Source organism: Polypterus senegalus, chromosome 8 (genome assembly GCF_016835505.1).
Source record: "Polypterus senegalus isolate Bchr_013 chromosome 8, ASM1683550v1, whole genome shotgun sequence".
Lineage (NCBI taxonomy): Eukaryota > Metazoa > Chordata > Cladistia > Polypteriformes > Polypteridae > Polypterus > Polypterus senegalus.
Window position 1 is genome coordinate 109089954 of NC_053161.1, and position 20265 is coordinate 109110218.

Below are 20265 nucleotides of genomic sequence, written 5' to 3' on the forward strand. Positions count from 1 at the left end.
TATGTTCTTTGTGGACAACCACTGATTGATATACAGAAGATGTGTTTTACTAATGTGTATTTGTATGTACCATGTTCAAAAGTAAGGAGCTCTAGTCATCTACTAATATTAGCCCTGGTAACAAAATACAAATATTATATACAGAAAAGTACTTAGTCACATAGTACTTCTCATACATCTGATTAAATGACAATATTATTACCAAGACAAATAGTTTTAGAAAATTTTCCAGGCGAAGCCAGGTAACACAGCTAGTACTGTATATACAGTGTGTATATATATATATACATACATACAGCAACTTCCTTTTAGTCATCATCAAGATTCCCTCTTTGAGATGAAATACACTTGACCCAGTTCTTCTCCCATTCCTGGAAACATTTTCTGTACACATCTTTTGTTACCATTCTCTAGAGTCTCTGTTGTGTTATTCTTGTATTTCCTCCACATTAGTAAATCTTCTTCCCTTAGGTCTCAATTTTAAATCTTGGAACAAAAAGAAGTCACAAGGAGCAAGATCTGGCTATTATAAGGGTGCAAAGCAACAATCAAGTTGTTTTTGGTCAAAATTTCTTGGATTGATAAAGTAATGTCCTCAGGTGTGTTGTCATGGTGCAAAATTCAGTTTTGCCTGGGCCAGTGCATTGGATGTTTTTTTCAATAACTCAGCAGTTAAATGTAATGTTGCTGATAAACACTCATTCATGGGGAATAATCTCTTTTTCAACAAGTCTGTAAGTGTCGAAAACACGATCATCATTGTCTTTTGAAAATCTGCCACGGTGGCTTGAAGGAAATAAAAATGATGAAATCACCTGCCTGATTGTAGAATAAACACCAGAAGGAAGAACTCAATCAGCTCACCATTATGCCATTCACCGGACAGGTTAACCAGACCTGTTTGCACATGATATCTAGCAGCATTTTCGATAATTACTCCATGTTCCTGTACTGTTGACCAAATAATGGAATTTCTGGGTCCCTCCTCGTATATATATATATATATATATATATATATATATATATATATATATATATATATATACTAACTAATGTCGGCCTCGCTTGCAAAGATCTCTTTTAATAAATTGGCTGATATAAAAATATGGACACAGTTTTATTTCAATTATTGATTATGTACCAAGTCTGTGCTGTATATGAAAATCAAACAAAAGGAACAAATATATTGAGCAAGGAGTTACAATATTTCTCTGCATACACTAGATGTAGCACCCCCAGGTTACAGAATGAATAGTAAGCAAGGTGAACTCACTCTGGAGCACGACACATAAAGCTGGCCATGAGAAAAGCAATCATTCCTCAAATACACTTCCGACTCTTTTAGAGACTGACCTTGTGCTTTATTGATAGTCATTTAATTTCTATCACTTTAATTGGAAATTGCAGGCATTTGAATTGAAAAATAAAGTCAGATGCTATAAAAAGAATACACAGTATAAAGACAGTTTCTCCCTGACGAGTGCCATTAAAGATGGCTTTTATTTGCAGTCTTCTGCCATTGCACAGTTTAGTAGGATTTAAGGTTCTCAAAAACATACCTGGTGTTCCTATTTTCAAAAAACTACAAGTTTATGCGGAGGATTGTCTGGAAGACTGAGCATATGCAAGAACTCCACTGGATATTGTACAGCCTCTTTAGCCTCTGCTACTGAGTCAGTTGAGTCATATGTCATCCCGTGTGTATTTAGCTTTGCTAAAAGACATGTATTGATTTCTGTAGCTTTGTCATTTTTAGGCGTTAATGTAGTTTATTTCCTTAGCCAAGATACAGGTTTAGAAGGTAAATTTTCTATATCAGGATATATCTTCTCCACTAATATCTCTATGTCGTTTATTAAAAGAAATAAATTGTCCAGGATATTTACCTATTCTACCAGCTCCTAATTTCAATAATAAATCTGAAAACTCTTGTGCTTTCAAGTCACCCAGCAAGTGCACTCTCATATTTTTTAAGTCTCAGTATTTTTATTTTCGGCTACATATACGACGACTTCAGATAGTCCTTTACCTCATCAGTACACGTACCCCTTGTTATGTCTGGTAGGGTTTGCCTGAAATCTCTGGTAAGCAGTGCAGTAACTCCAATTATTAACCTATTGTTATTTCAAATATCTTGAAATGTTCTGTCAAGTGCCTTGGTACCTGCCTTGTTAGACATTGTACATTCATCCATATTCTTCTTCTTTAGGCTGCTCCTGTTAGGGGTTACCACAGTGGATCATCTTGTTCCATATCTTCCTGTCCTCTACATCTTGCTCTGTCACACCCATCACCTGCATGTCCTCTCTCACCACATCCATAAACCTTCTCTTAGGCCATTCCTCTTTTCCTCTTACCTAACAGCTCTATCTTTAACATCATTTTCCCAATATACCCAGCATCTCTCTTCTGCACATGTCCAAACCAACGCAATCTCGCCTCTCTAACTTTGTCTCCCAACTGTCCAACCTGAGCCAACCCTCTAATGTACTCATTTCTAATCCTGTCCATCCTTGTCACACCCAGTGTAAATCTTAGCATCTTCAACTCTGTCTCCTGCTCTGTCTCCTGCTTTCTGGTCACTGCAACCGTCTCCAAACCCATATAATAAAGCTGGTCTCACTACCGTTCTATAGATCTTCCCTTTCATTCCTTCTGATAACCGTCTGTCACAAATTACTCCTGACACTCTTCTCCACCCATTCCACCCAGCCTGCACTCTCCTTTTCACCTCTCTTCCAAAATTTTCATTACTCTGTACTGTTGATTCCAAGTATTTAAACTTCTCCACCTTCACCAACTCTACTCCCTGCATCCTCACCATTCCACTGTCCTCCCTCTCATGCGCACACATGCATTCTGTCTTGTTCCTACTGACCTTCATTCCTCTCTTCTCTAGAGCATATCTCTACCTCTCCAGGGTCTCCTCAACCTGTTCCCTACTCTCACTACAGATCACAATGTCATCAGCAAACATCATAGTCCATGGACACCTGTCTGATCTCATCTGTCAACCTGTCCATTGCCATTTCAAATAAGAAAGGGCTCAGAGCTGATCCCTGATGTACTCATTGTACATTGTACATTCATCCCATACAATTGATTTGCAGTCTTGAAAAAACTTGAGCCATGTTACGTTGCTAGATGATACTGCATAGGGGAGTATCCATAAAACGTAGATTGAGTGGCAACTAAAAAGTAGAATGTGCCATTTTGCCACCCTGCAGAGTGTTGCTACTATTCCAGAGGAAGCCACTGCCAGTGCAATATTTTGATTTTCTTTTACTTTACAAGCAATATTTTTATTGGGAATGTCTTTCTGGTCCCTCCTGGAGCATCTAGGTAAAATAAACTACCCTGTTCTCTATTAATGCTATCAATTATAGACTTTTATACTTTTTTTGGTAACAATTAAAGGAGGGTTCGTTATTTGAAATAACATTAGACAGCTCTGCTGGTTCATACAGTATCTCCTTCAAATAATCACAGTTTACGACCACTTTGTTTGATCGTTTGGGTTCTGGTAAGAGGAACCAAATTAATTAAGGTTGATTCACATTATACAGAATACCACTGACTGGCAACATCATGTAAAAATATTAGTCAGTGTATTTTAAATATTGTAGTTCAGTTCACACTAACTGGCAACATCATGTACCGTCATGGTAAAGGAATGTCAAACTTTATCTGGAAGAATGTTTTGATGTGCCAAATGCTGTCTGGTGACGTGACATCATAGTGTGTATTGAATTTTCTAAATCAGTACATATTTTGCTAAAATTTTGCAAGAAAATTAAAAAATTGGCATTTGTCCAGTTTTTTCGACCATCCGGTAGAAATGTAGAATGTTTTTAAAAATTTAAAAAAGTAGTATAAGTCACAATAAAACAGACATATTTTGACATTTCTGAGAAAAATTAACCATTTTTGAGATATAATATATTTTAATATTGAAGGGGTAGTTTCACCCCCTTAGAGTAGGAGTTTCACATAATCCATTCTTATCTCTCACCTAAACCCTAAATCAAATCTCCATGCCAAATTTCAAAATTTTAGAACTTGGAGTTTAGGAGATCTAGCAATGAATTAGTCAGTGGGTTTTCTCTTTTATATATATACTAGCAAAATATCTGCGCTTCGCAGAGGAAAAGTAGTGTTAAAGAAGTAATAAAAAAGAAAAGGAAACATTTTGAAAATAACATAACATGATTGTCAATGTAATTGTTTTGTCTGTTATGAGTGTTGCTGTCCTATATATATATATATATATATATATATATATATATATATATATATATATATATATATATATATATATATATATAAATACATGCCTGGAAGCAGCATAACCATCGTAAAAGCTATGAAAGGAAGCGGACAGACTATTTGGAATTATTTAAGTATTCATGGACAAAATATAATTAACATTAGTTTGTGATTCAGATATTTTTACTTATGAATATGCTAAGCACAGTCCTTCACCCGCGAATATTTACCTTATATTGGTAGGCACTCAATTACGTGGGAGGCGTGATGATGCGAGATGCAACTCCGCCTCCCACGGCAATCGAGCTGCAGTCTATTACAGTATATGGACGAAAATAGGTTCCAGTTATGACCATTATGCGTAGAATTTCAAAATTAAACCTGCCCAACTTTTGTAAGTAAGCTGTAACGAATGAGCCTGCCAAATTTCAGCCTTCTACCTACATGGGAAGTTGGAGAATTAGTGATGAGTGAGTGAGTGAGTCAGTCAGTCAGTCAGTGAGTCTTTTATTAGTATAGATAGATACTGTATATAGTTGTATGTTTGGTTAGAAAGATATGCCATTTGAATTCATCAACTCCTACATCCCTTTTCCTTGACCTATTTTGTCTTTACCTTATGAAAAATATCATCACTGCCCATTCTTTCAATGTTCACTTTCACTTGCATTGTGCTTTTTTCATTTATGTCAATGGAAACTGTGTGAAAATATAGAGTACTCTTCACACCAGTACATTTACTATCCACAATTGCAAAATTTTACATGACTGATAATAATGTAAAGAATATATATTCCACAAGTGAGACTGTTTCAATATACCATCCTTGAGTTAGCATGGATACCTGAAAAGACTACAGAAAAATATTGTATTTTTAGTCCAGGTAGGTTGTATGTTTTACTCTTTTGTGCGGTATGGCAGAGAATACCTGGGTTCTGTTTTGTCCATGCTACAGTTAAAACCCATTTTCCATTTCAGCATTTTATTTTTCTTTCATATTTTGCAAATGTTTTATTCATACATAGTGCTATTGTGCATACAGAGCATATCAAAGAAGATGACGTAGGCTACGATAAATAGTATAACAGGTTCAGTATACACAGAATGCAGTTATTGCGCAGAACTGATAGTAAGAACTCCAATGAGTATATTGCTAATGTTATTATTCACAGAATGCACAGAAAGCACAAAGTTTTAATTTAACTCCAGGGCGGAAAACAATTTGGGCCAGCAAGGCTCAAAATTACTAGAAAATAAGTATATGAAGAATGGCTCATTCTATTACATGCTGTAGCATGGATTCAGACACTTGCTCTAATATTAGTGTAGCATTTTGGGTTTTAATCCTACACCTGGTTATTATTTGTGTGGAGTTTGCACAATCTCTCTGTTTCGGCATGAGGTTTACTCCTGGAATGTTACTTTCCATCCCAGACATGCTTTTCAAGTTTGCTGGCAATTTTTAATGTTCCTGTGTTAGTATGAGTGGGTTCTGCAGTGGACTGCATCCTTGTCCAGGGCTGTTTCCTGTTGCATGTTATGCTGTCATGATAGACTCTACCTGAATTGAATTAAACAGGTTTATGAATGTCTCTAAATACATAGAACAGTAGTAGGGAAGACAAAGATAATCAAAACAGAAAAGAGTGTGTTTATTATAGTGTGCATAATATAAATAGGGAAAACAAAGCAAAAACCCTTGTTCCCCTTCAGGCCTGCCTGTGCAGGTGGTTGCCATATCGTTTGTGTGGAGTGGCTTGGCCAAATGTCAACTTCTTAAAAACCACAGCAAAGCATTCACTGGTCATATCTCATTTCTTTCATCTTGACACACCCTCTCCTTAAAATTAGCCTGACTTCTTTTCATTCTTCAAGTGAGCCTTTGTCACAGCTCTGCTTTAACTCTGGACTAATCTTAGTGCTACCTTGTGATCACCTATTGGGTTGGGTACACCAAGAAAAAAAAAAACAATATTTATATAATCTGACCTATGCACATTTCTAGACAATTTTTCTCAGTACCCATTAGTTTTAAAGGGGACCAACCCATCCAAGCCAGGAGCCATTGTCTAGTGTTAGTACTAGTCTCATGGTAGTAATACCTGGCTTCATCCATCATGGGAAAATCTGTCTCATTCTCTCCAGCTGATGGCTAAGGAACCAGTGCTGCTACATGTTATTTAGGAGGTATTGCGCTTTTTGACAGCCCTCCATGGCCTCTCTCTCTTTCTCTCTCTCTCTCAGCAGGGGGTCAAACATCCCTAGCATCAGCTAGGTTACATAAGAGCATAGGATTTTGACAAATAAGAGAAGATCCTTTATGCTCTTCACTGTTCTGGAAGAGAATTGCTTGTTCTCTCCCAGTATATTTCTCTCTGTCTTTTTCTTTTCTCTTGATTCCCCTAGAGGTTTTTCTTCTGGGTCAGCCCACATGACAGATTAGCAGCCTCTGTTTTTCCACACAGACATGTAGAAGTAGACTGTTATTGCCAGCATTTTCTCTCTGTGTGGAAGTATAGCGGTCTGCTGTGGGACTGACTGCTGACTGCCAACTTGGTTCTCCACTGCACCAGCAAGATCTTGCAAGCCAGGCACCCCATCACAAGAGATAGTTTATTAATGGTATGCTTTTAGCAGCAAGATTTTTTTCTTTACATGTAAATGTTTAGTTTTTATCTTTCTTAATGGTGAGGCTTACTGTAGAAACAATATATTGGGGGGTGTCAAATAACAGAGAAAGCTACATCTCATTTTTGCCAAAGCTTAAACGAGAGAATTAATAAAAGTTTATAAAGACCAAGTAATTTGACCAGACAGAAACAATTTCATGTGAATTAAATAAACACCTCCTAATAAAAATAATTTATAAAGTGAAAATCAAGTCTATAGACCTTCTAAATAACTCATTGGATAGATTGTCATTTAAAGCAATTAAAAAGGGCATCTGGGATGCATTGGTCTCAGTTGCACATTGATTTTGATCAAAGTCTGATTCAGTGAATGTCATTTAAAGAGCACAAAAGTAGTTAAATGTCAGTTATTCAAATAATTAAAATGAAATAGAAAGTTGTAAAATAATGCAAAAATGAAACTATAACCATTTTAACTATATGTGTTTTATTTAATAAAACATTAAGCTAGTCTTTTTTAATCTTGAGACATTTCTAGACTATGTGTCTTACTTGTTATTGCCGTAGCAGTGGTATTGGTGATGATAAAGGAGTGGGGGAAGAAGACCACTCTGGAAATCTAATTTAGTCCAGGTCATCACCTCCTTTCTTTTATGAGTTAACTAGCCCATTGTGTTCCAGCGCAAAGATAAAACATGAACAAAGAGGCGTTGTAGAGAAGGGATACATAAAACACAGAACCTTACTTTCATTACCTTCTTGAAATTTGAATTTTACAGGAAAAATTGCACTGTTATCAATATCTTGATCTTCAAAGGTATCTGTAACAAAGAACTTTCATTAGCATTTATGTCCTCCCCTTTTCTTTTAGATTTTGATTGATTATATTAGCTCATTTTTTTATTTTGTCTTGTTGCCTATTGGTGCAAATGCTAAAAAATACTACTATACACTATGTTCAAAGAAGTCAGTGCACATGCTTAACATAATCTGAGAAACCTAGGAGTATTTTCCTTTATAAAATGAGTATGTTTATTATTAATATTGTTTATTATTATTATACTTACATTATAAATATATATATAAATAAAAACTATAAACTCTTAAATGAAACAAACATCCTGAAATAAAGAATAATTAAATCCAAACATTGTATTTAGCCTCTTAAATTTTTTTTTTCCTGTGACCTAAAGGAAACTTTGTTTAAGGCCTTGTTTATTTTTGTTTTGCTTTTTTTTTTTTCATTTTACAGAAAAGCCAAATTCCATTCTAGGTGAGAAAAGTTATAAAGACTTTTCTAATTTACTTTAGTAGATTCTTTGCAAATCTGTGAGTTGCATATTTGTAACACTTATGCTTTTAAGGTTCGTCTGTCACCTTTGGCTTTTTGTAAATGTCTGTGGATCTATTTATTGTATTGGCAGTAGCAACATATATATATATATATATATATATATATATATATATATATATATATATATATATATATATATATATATATATATACTGTATATATATATACATACACACACCAGCAGTTCTACTCACACATACCTGACCTTAGTTGCACTATTCTGGATACATTTGAATTCACTCATTTTTGAGATGTGATAGTTTTCTTTGATATGAAAAGAAAGTTGTTATAACTTAAAAATTTGAATATATAGTTAATGTATCCATCTTTTTAGAAAATTGTCTTAAGAGGACATACATCTGTTTATATTATTTTTCTTGTGGTATTATGTTAACAATTTCCAAAGTAAACTAATTTTACTAAAGGCGTGTTTGGGATAAAACTTATATCTGGGCAACTGCAGGATCATTAAATGCATCTGATTCAATTGATACATTTCTCCCTCCTTCATTGTATTTTATACACACTACTGGGTCAAACTGCTGAAAGAAATAATAAATCCAGAGTAGACACACCTTGATCAGATCACCCCAGGCAGGTTTGGCAGTTTTTGGACCCCATTTAGCAAGGTTGACCTGAAAACCTTGTCACATCCAAAGACCAGGTCATTCAGGTTACTATCACACATGTACCATCCATCATCCCAGGAGGGAGAATGACAACTTAGGTCCTGCTGTGCCCATAAACAATAATCTTGCTTTAAGTGTGTGTGTGGTGTGTGTGTGTGTGTGTGGTGGGGGGTGATTGTGTTGTAGCACAGGAACTAAAAAGCAGCATGTGGGAAAAAGCAATGCAGTTGGAGTGAGTGGTAAGAGAAAAATGCAGTACAAAAAAAGGAATTTAGTTTAATAGTTACAGCTTATACCTGCCACATATTCTGTCTACCTAAATATCTTTCTGTCAAGTATAATACTTTTAAGTTTCACATAGTCTCATTTAGTGGAAATGAAAATAAACATTGAAGTATAACCAACTTCAGCAATTTGTTATATGTAGTTTAGTTTTGTCATTGCTGGAATATGTTATATATATTATTATAATATAAATGCAGTTTCTAAATGTATCCTTCATTCTAAAAGGTTAACATTAAACTTAATGTTAACACAAAAACTTAACTGAAATGTAAACTTGCACAGTGACCTAAAAATCACAAAGACCATTTCTAATAATGAGAGATGTTCACCAAGATCAGTTTTAAATTGTTACATCAGTATGCAACTGACATTCAGAAAGGCAATGAATAGCAACTTTTTATAATAAATCATAGAGATAATCAAATTAAAAAAAAACATCTCATAGTAATTAACAAAGGATTTTTGAAAAAAGACATACATGTAGCAAAAGTAATGATAATTTTGCCACAGACAAATAAAAGACTGGATTCACTACATGAAGAATTTTCAGTTTCAGTTTAATGAGTATATTCAACTGAAAGGCCCACAGCAAGCAGTAACAATGGTAAAATTTTTAAAAATGTTGTCTGATCAAAATCATTGTTCAAACCACTAGCATATAATAAAATAAAATAGTAGAAGTAAAAAAATAAAACATAATAAGAATAAATAAAAATCTAATTACATTAATGTCTTTTCAAAAACAATAATATAAATTACTTCATCCTCTAATTTACATTATATAAACATTGCTTTTTTGTATTTATTTGCATATTGTTTGGGATATTTTTCTCCTGGGTGGCACAGTGGCGCAGTGGGTAGCGCTGCTGCCTCAGGAGTTAGGAGACCTGGGTTCACTTCCCGGGTCCTCCCTGCGTGGAGTTTGCGTGTTCTCCCTGTGTCTGCGTGGGTTTGCAGGTTAGGTGCATTGGCGATTCTAAATTGTCCTTGGTGTGTGTGTGTGCCCTGTGGTGGGCTGGCGCCCTGCCTGGGGTTTGTTTTTCTGCCTTCCACCCTATGTCAGCTGGGATTGGCTCCAGCAGACCCCCGTGACCCTGTAGTTAGGATATAGCGGGTTGGATAATGGATGGATGGATATTTTTCTCTTTCTCATTTATTGGACTGTTCTCTTTGTTCTTGATTTTTATTACATGCAGCTTTTTTTGTTAATTTTCTTTTTTTCAACGTTCATTATCAACTCTTGTCGCTGTTTTTCTATTGCATACTTCTAAGAGAAGTGGTAAATTTAAGGAAAGGAGTTGAAAGTGGCTTGGCCTTAATATATGCATACGGTATATTTCTGGTCCACTTAAAAGCTCAAAAATATTTACTGTATTTTCAGATCATTAGATCAAACATGCTAGTGTCAATTATCTACTTGTTCAACTCTAAATAAGCAGAACTATTTATTGGCTTCAATATCAAAAATGTATTATCAAGTGTTAAATGATAAATTTAAACAGTTCCTTTTTATGTGTGTTCACCTTAACCTTTGCTAAATCAGATATTGGCCATTCATCATTGGTCATCTGGAAATCAGACTTAGTAGATAAAATCTGTATTTTTTTTAAAAACAAACCAGGTGTTACCTAACTATCCTGTTTAATAATAATATACGTCTTTGTGTATCATCCTTCACAGATTACTCAAACATGAGGCTCTTTACAGAGTGCATAAAAATTAATTTCAAAGCAACAGAGAGTAATGTAACATAATTCAAATACATGATAAAGCATAGTAAGATAAACAGAGTATTATAGCTATATATTTAAAGCACTTTGAGCTACACTTATTACTTATATGAAAATGTGCTATATAGAAATGTTGGTATTGATTGATTTTAATTGTTGATATATCACAGCAGAATAATCATCAATACATTAGGTGTATTTTAGGTATATTAGAAGTCAACTTAAGTCAAGGAGCAATTTATTTAACACATAGTAAGGCTCACAGCCAGACCCAAAAAAGGTGTTTCAGATATCAAGAGCCACAAAACTAAAGTTCATCGACAGTTGCAGGCTATATGAGATTGGCTGAAAATCTTATAAGAAGTTTAGATGTGGCAGGGATTACCTATAGGAAGTTAGCAAACATCCATGTTCTTCAGTGAACCTGCCATTAACAAGGCAGACAGTCATCAACAAATATTTAACATCATCCACCTTTCTTCTTACTTATATCAGTAAATACACTTTCACAGTATGGTTACCAGTTGTTCTTTTCTAAAACACTAAGTAATAATAAACCATTCTGAAACATGATTAATCCTGTTTAATTCTGCAGGAGTACTAGAGGTTTTTCTAGCATCATAGGAACCTGGGATACGACACCAGTCAATCACAGAGTCCACCCACCCACACTTACATAGGGTCAGTTTCCAATGAACCAAAGATGTGAGATGAAAAAGAAAAATGCACCCAGAGGAAAATCCAGGCAAGCACAAGGAGAACTTACAAATTTCTACACAGACAACAAACTGGATATAAAGCTAGGACACTTCATGTATGGCAGCAGCTTTTCAAACTACTACACCAGAGCCGGATGGTAGGAAAGCTGGAGTCTGTCCCAGCAATCTGCAGGTACAAGGCAGGAACAACATCTGTACAGGGCACACACTTACCAGGTCCAGTTTAACAATGCCAATTCATTTAACATTCATGTCTTTGGATAGTGGGAGAATACCCAAGGGAACACATGGAGAAAATGCAAGCTCCTTGTTAAAAGGTTGCAGTGCTACCACTGTGCCATCGTTCTGCTCACTTCAATATAACTAAAAATATTTTTCAAACAATACATTATAAATATATCTACATTTTTGGTGAGCACCAGTGCTGTTAGATTAAAGATAATAGCAGTAAGTTTAGCAACATGAGCATATAATTTAAAAACATTCAATATAAGCAAGTTTTCAATAGCAAAATAAAACCATTAGTTTCAACTAAAATCAGTCTTACCATGAAACTAGGATGGCAAGTGCATTTCTTGTAGGATAATGTCCCATATCCCATAGACTTGTAATTAGTTATTGATTGCACATTTGAAAAATTGATAATTTAAGTAAGAGCATATTTGAGAGACACTGCCTTTTGTTTTACCAGTTGATATAAAATCATTAGTATTTTGGTAAACTAGATTTTGTTTTGCCACGTAGTAAAATTACTTTATATTACCCAAAGCCTTTTCTTAATAGCTTTTCTAGTTCTTAGTAAACCAATTATATGACTGTTTAAATGTTATTTTTGCTAATTATTCTATTTGTCTGTCATTTTTTTCAAGCAACTTTAAGTCTACACTTTACCATATTTAGCATATTTGGCAATGTGTTAATTAAAAATGGCCCAGTTTGATCTCAAATCACTGATTTAATTGGAGGTAGCAATAATATGCAGTTTGAACAGATTTTATAGTGCAGAAACGTAATTTTGGACAGCTTGTGCTGCCTCTTCTTTTGGCATTCTTTGCTGGCCTTATTTATAATAGGGTACTTTTGTTCATAGAATTTCAAACACTGATGTTATGTGCAATAACACTTCTTTTTATTCACCTGTGAAGCCTGCTAAGGCAGGCTGTTCTACATTCAGGTTGAAATAGAATTGTATTTGTTGCTTTGCTGAGCCGAAAGAATCATGGAGTAGATAGCTTATTTGCTAGTGGTAATGAACAACAGTGCTAGAGAGGTATAAAGGGGGTCAATCGAATGGGTCATGCATCATATGGGGAGGCAGATGTTGGAACATATTGTAATGGATTACAGTGCTGTACTTGAGAATGTTTTGTAAGGGAAAAAAGCAAGAAATATACAGAGACTAGAAAGGAAGAACATTATAAGAGGTCTAACGATTAAAACTTTATACAACAAATAATGAATATGTGGTTGTGTGTTTACATATATGTATGTATGTGTGTGTGTGTGTGTGTGTATATATATATATATACAGCATATATATATATATTTACTGTGTTTAAAGGTATATAAATATGTATTGTATAAAGTATATGTGTATATGTTTATGCACACACACACACAAATGTTATTTATATATATATATGATTTGTAAATTTTAATGATATATACAGCATATACACAATTACCTTGTAATATATATTTGTGTGTATCTTTATTTTTTTGTCATACATTTTCCAAAAGATTTTCTGTAACCAATTGTCAGCGGTATGCAAATGAGCTATGCTCCCCTACAAAGCCAACAGCACAAAATACCATCTGTTTACACTGTCACACTATGCCTAGAAAAAAGTTGGAAATGCAGGTGAGAGGTTGAGAAAAACTACATTTATCAGTGCTTTGAATGAACAAGATTTTGACAGTGTATGTCAGCAGGGCTGTATACCAACTATATCTGTGACCATCCCAAACATCTGTCTCCCTTGAATATACTGTATGTTGAACAGTTGCTAATCATAGGCACTGTACATCTCTAGTACAGTAGAATTGACAATTGAAAAAGAAGTACTAAAGTCTGTGATTCTGGACATTTATCAGGGCCCTGAGAGGCTAATCCTCCTACACATGTCATTAAAAGCACTCCTAATAAAAGGGAGTATATAGCCATTAAGATATAACGCACATTTAGACAGGATTAAAGCTTTACTGTACTGCACAATTTCTGTATAACAAGCAGTGAACAAGTTTCATTGTCTGATGTGTCTTGATTATAGTTCATCATGTGCCTACTGGTTGAAATATGTTTAACATCATAAATAGTGCTCTACATGCAGAACTAAATTACTCTTACGTATGCACTCTGTAGTAAAAATACATGTAACCATTACTTTGTTATTTTAAAAGCTATTTAGTTTAAACACAGCTATATTTGCTATTTGTTGATTAGAATTTCATCACTAGATCCCTGGAGCTGGGGCCTGTCCCCATGCAGATTGAGCATAGTTGTCAGCCATGGCTGGGGCATCAGACTATCATAGAGCTGACTCACTTCTTCAGGACCAAGTTAGAGTCTATCACATCTGTGTGCTGTGAATACACTGTAAACACATGCAGACTCTACACAGGTAAGAAATATGTCAGAATTTGAAATCAGTATCCTGAGACAATGAGGCAGCATCTCTAACCAAAATACTACAATCTTTGGGCAGGGTGTACAGTTCATACTACTTAACTCTGCAGTAACTGTCTGAATGTGCAATCCCTGTACTCTGTGCTTATAGCTAATAAAAATGAGATAGGTGTTAGACCTGTTGTATCCAAAATGCTTCATTAGGTGCTTTATAGCCAATGCATAAATGACATAATGTAGCAGATAAAAAAGCAAAGCAATAAAAATAACATACTGTATAATAGATCAGGCAAATGTACATAACAAGTACATATTGCAGCAATGTTATATAAAAAGTAAATTGGCACGCAAATCAATTAGAGCTACTTTTAAAAATGTAAAAAGTATGTTTGACTTTAAATTATCTTGGGAAACACAGGTACATTTGCTATTTTTTTCTTCTCTCATTTTACTACATGGTGGTACAGTGGGTAGGTAGCACTATTGCAATATGAATCAAGAAGTCCTGAGCCCTGTTATAGCCCTAAATTAAGCTTGAGCATGTTTTACTTTGTTATGGTATACTTAATTATTGCACTTCTTGAAAAGTTAACTGAATTGTGATTACTTGTGCAGTGTCTTCTTAGCCATAGTGATGTACATGAAAATGACAGGTTTGGTTGCTTCCACCATCCACATGTTGGATAAAAGTCATTCAGTCCTTTTAGTCTTTTAGTCTAGCAAGTTTGTTGCTGATTTTGCCAAGTGTAATGGCAAGTGACAGAAGCCACAGTGCCATCTAAAAAGTTCAACCCTTGTAAGAGGCACGGTACCTTGGTAATGAGGATATTAATGCTGTTTCTCAATGGATCAATGGAACAGTACATTTTTAGTGGATGTTTATCTAAATATTACTTGAAGTGCACATAATGGGCTAAAACCCTGGAATATCATAATTAATTTATTATTACTTTTCTTTCATTATTTTATGTTAGGAATTAGGTCAAGCCAACTGCCAGTTCAAATATTAGCTGTGAATATAATCAAATATGCAACTCCATAGAGTATTATAATAACTTCCATAAACATTTTTGAGTTATTTTATTAAAATGCATATAGAGTAATGTATTGTAAACATTATATTTTTACCTCAAATATTGTACATTTCAATAATGGTTCCTGTAGTTCTTTGAAGAATGAATGATCCTGTAATATTTTATAAATTAAAAATGCCTGAACAGGCTAACCAAGATTATAGGCTACAGAAAAGGAAATCTGAATCTTAAGAAATGAACTTAATTTTAGTGCAAAGAAAGTACCAACATTTCACTTATTGTGAATTTTGATAAACAGATGTATCAACCAAACAGATATGATTTTAAACCCAGTGAGAATGTGCATTAACATATAGCCATCAAAATCACATGGTTAAATATTGCAGCTCCAGGTGTTAGGTGTTAAATGACTTGAGGGAATTGAGCTACCCTTTGGACTGCAGAATTTCTTATTTGTTTTTAGACATTTAACAACAGCTCCATACCCAGTTATACATTCAGTAAAGGAGTTGAAGTAATTACAATTTAACAATGTAAATAAACAAATACGGTCTCATATACACATACAGAGTAACAGAGCTTGGTTTTCACATGCCCCTTGCTGTAATTAACTCAGAAAAATATCTGTTGTGTACAGATGACTTATTTCATTTTTGTGACTTTTTTGCCTTAAATTCTTCTCACACTCCCTCTCATTTTTTCAGTATTTTTCAAACACATTTTTTCTCCGCCTCATCACTCTTTTCATTTCTTTCAAGCAGCGTTCTCTCCTTTCCTGTGATTTTTGCCAGTCATTTACTTGGCTTCTTTCTCTGAGCTAACAGCACTATTGACGACTGCCTGCTATCGCACATGCCCTGTGTATGAAGGTGGAGGGAGGGGGGGAGTTAACATAAACATCAAGTGCTCCACCGCCCACAGGTGTGATGTCACAACAGCTGACTAACTGTACTGTCCTTGCAGCTCTTCAAAAAGAAAATGCAAATGCCCCATGAGCTCCTAGATTAGACATTTTGACTAAGTCATTAAAAAAAAAGAAAAACTTATTTAAAGTCAGTCACCCTGCACCCTTGGAATCCTAGATTATACCTTAATAATATTGTATATGTGAAATTCTGCACCTGTTTGAGCATTTGAATATGAAATAGGATTGTTAAGGGGATAAATATTTTATCAGCATGTGCTTTTTTTTAAAAATATGTTTTAGATGTTTTGTATTTTTTGTCAGTTTCAAAAGAAAGACATTTTCCAATTTAATTAATCTGAACAAAAAGAGGAAAAAGTTCATTGTAGGAGATTTGGATAACATAAAGGACTTAAATACTGATCAAAAAAATGTCACAATTCTGTATTACAACCAAAGGACTCTAGAATCTGTCAGCCTCAGTTAGCACTTTCAGCTCCAAAGACACCTCTCTGGCAAACACTATGTCTTACAGTCTTGCTTATGGCTAACATTTACATTTGGCTGCCTTGCCACAATCTTGCTAATTTTTGTATTTTTTATTTATTTATTTATTTTTCACTCTTATTGTCTCCCCTCCTCCGTTCTTGCTTGTGGCTGCCCCAGGGGACACAAGTGTCACTTCCTTTATATTCATCTGCATCCTTGCTTCCGTCCCTCTTGGCGCGGGCTCAGCCACTCAGCTGCTGCACGTTGTAAGTGTGTAAGTGGCTGTCACTTGCTTCATGCTTCTATTCAGCCGGCTTGACTGATAGGCACTGGCCCTGTAATGGAACTCAATTCAAACAGCAAATAAAGCCCTTTGAACCACTGGTCTGAATACAAGATGTCAGCAATTTTGTATGCTTCACCTCTCCAGGGAGCAAGCTTATGCTCGTGTACAGAGACAACCAAGTACTCTTTTCAAGTGTAATTTGATGACTGTTGCCATATGTAACCATAATTTTCAACTTTTTTCTAATTTGAAATAAATACTTCCTATTACTCCTATTATTAAATTAACAATTGTTAAAATGGTATTTATTTCTAAGATTTGCATAAACTGGTGTTAGTTTCCAGTTAGCACTGTTGCCTGCTGTGTAAGAGAAGGAACTGACTTTTAGCTTGCAAACACTATTTTTTTTTTAGTGGTTATTCAAATAAAACCACGTCTTAGTCTTTATTTCTGCTTTGACAACCTGAAACAATCTTTTTTCTTAACATGTATAAAACAACAATCATGCACCTATATAGATTGTATTGTGTCTTAGGGAAAGAAAATAATAGCTAAGATTCTTCATTGTTACCAAGTTGTTTGAAGTCATCTTTAATTGCAACATAGAAGAACTAGCCTTTTTAAAAGGTAACTTGACTAAGCTATAGATGTTAAGGAGACATTGCTTTCCTTTAACTTTTTTTTTTTTACTTTGGATTGCAAATGTTTTGTCGTAAACAATAATGGTGGTGAAGTAAGTGTATGTATACTGTATAATATACAGATACCACATAACCTTGACCTTGACAGACAATCTACTTATGGCTTTTCCTGCATCTGTTGAGGCAAAATTGGTTCTGTGACACAAGGGGATAACACTCAATACATTTTTCCATGTATTTGTTTCTCTCCCAGAATGCAGCAGGATGGGACATTTCTCATTCATGTGTAACATTTGCTGACTCCCTAGAGGAATGGCTAACCCAAGCTGATGTGACAGCTTCTATCCCAAAAAGTGCCTGCCTTTAAAACATAAAGCCATCAACAAACTAATGGCTGATGTAGCTTTTACATTTTTGCTACATCTTCCTTTTCTGACTTAAATGGGGTTTTTATTAATTTATTCATGTTGTTTTTGTTTCCTTCACTCCTTTCTGTCTTCTGTTTTGCAGCAACTGTATGCAGCACAGCTAGCAGCTATGCAGGTGTCCCCAGGGACCAAGCTCCCAAATTTACAGAGTAATGTGAGCAGTACACACTCTCCAAGTAGTGGCACAACAGAGAAATGCAGGGGTACCCCTCCTCCCAAAACCAAGGTACTGAATATTAAATTATTTCTTTATGTAATAGGTGTTTTTTCAAGCTTATTTACTTTCTTACAGGTAATTTAGAATTGTTTGTAAGTAGCCAGTAGTTCTACCAATAAACAGTTTTGGGTGCCTTCAGAACGAATTAAGTTATGTTGTTTTTGTACTAACAAATAATTTTGGTTTAATTTGTCTGTGGTCATTTTAGACAAGTGTGATATGCATTAATATTCTGTTCAAATCTAAAAATGCTCTTCAAAGATTCTTACATGTCAGTTTGCATCAAAGCAATTCTAATTATGGAAATAATTTACAGTCAAGCTGAATGCAGGATGGCTATGTTTACAGTGTGATTATAGCTCTACAATTGAGTGAAAATGTCTTAGTCCTACGAAGAATTGATAGGATACTAATGTTGTAGTTCATCATTTTGCAGTTTATGCATGAAAAACTGAAATATTTTGAAATAACACTGAAAACTTTGAGGAGTTCTGACAACTGCTGCTATCTCACAGATCCATGGATGCACCACTGCCCCTTCCCCCACCAACCTCAGAAAACTACAATGACTATAAGGGAAGGTGTTTGGACAGAATGCCTACCCATATCCATTCTCATGTATGTTTGGACAGAATACTTACCCATAGCAATCCTCATGCAGAGTTTCCTCCGTGGTGTCCAGTGGTTCCCAGTTAATCTCCAACCCTTTAATGATGTAATAGATAGTTAGAGAGATATGCAGACCATAATCATTAAACTGCCAACAGGCTGTTAATTATTCTGGTCTTTTTCAACTGTAACATTTTTGTCATGTTTTAAATTAGAGAAGCAGTAGACTTTTGTTTTTTGTTTCTAATTAAAAATAGAAGCATGACCTGTTATGAATCACTTAATATTAAACCCGTGAATTTGGGGGAAAAAAAGAAAAAAATAATGTTTATTTTACAGAAAGAAATACAACAATACCCTTTGCGTTGTTTTATCCAGATATTTCACTTGAACCTTGTTGAAAGACAGCAGAATAATTTTTAAAGATTAAGAACAATCATTGACCTCAGATCCTGCCCTAAGATCTAACTCATCGATTTTACTTGGTCTCCTGCCAAGTAATGTGTCACAGTTCAGTTTTAATAAAAGCAGGAGATGCAGTTCTTAGAGTGACAGAGGGTGACAGATGTTTCTGTTCATCTTGCATTATCATATATATGGAGTGGCTTCTGTAGTCATGTGACCAACACCGTTGTATGGACTTGACAGAGCAAGAAAAATGAAACCTATTGCTCACATAATTCATGTACAACCTTATTAAGAGCTGCAGATTTAGGTTATATTATGGAATGTGTAGATCTGACATTGCTGCACATGAGGATATTTTTCCACCCTCACTTTTTCACTGATTCCTCCACTTAGCAGCGTTTTAACTTGATTTGTAAACTGAAGGTGACATAAAATTTAAATTTAAAATGTTCTGTGGAATTTCCCATTGGAATCTCCTACCTCATTTACCATGGTCTTTTGCTTGTATACCCAGCTGTTTGGACTGAGGCACAAGTCAGCTAAGTGATTTGCCCCTAAGGTTTGTACATTAAAGGAAGGTGTTCATCTCAAATATGCATCCAGGATTTGTTTGCTTTTAGCACTATTTAGCAGTTTTTTGATGATTTCCACTGAAAAACAAGCAATATTGTCTTAAACTAAGAATGGTGAAGAACAACATATTCAAGATTTTGAAATTACTGTTTTTAAAGTCAAATATAGGAGGCACAGATAAAGCTGCCTTATTGTTTGACCTCCTACATTGCTTTTCTTGTGGATGCTCATATTGATTAGCAATAGGGCATCAGCATGTACCGTTCAGAGCAGCATTACCAGCAAAACATAAATCTTTTTTTTTGTGGTGACCAGAAGGTGACCTGCGACCTGTCTGCTGCTGCAGTTTATAAAATGTGCCAGAGGTCATACTGATAAAATCCTATGCATACCGTAAAGCAAAATATAGGGCCTACTTTATTTTAGATACCTTTCTA

The 20265-nt window shown here is 34.9% G+C and overlaps 1 protein-coding gene across 3 annotated transcripts in view; it reads left to right on the forward strand.

Moving 5' to 3' along the window:
* The window catches only part of sox5 (SRY-box transcription factor 5), a 234673-nt gene that overhangs the window by 166223 nt on the left and 48185 nt on the right, over positions 1 to 20265 (forward strand). For all 3 annotated transcript variants that reach the window (XM_039761581.1, XM_039761582.1, XM_039761583.1), the window contains one exon: positions 18104 to 18247. In XM_039761581.1, the coding sequence (XP_039617515.1) occupies positions 18104 to 18247 (144 nt within the window). The remainder of the gene's footprint in view (positions 1 to 18103; positions 18248 to 20265) is intronic.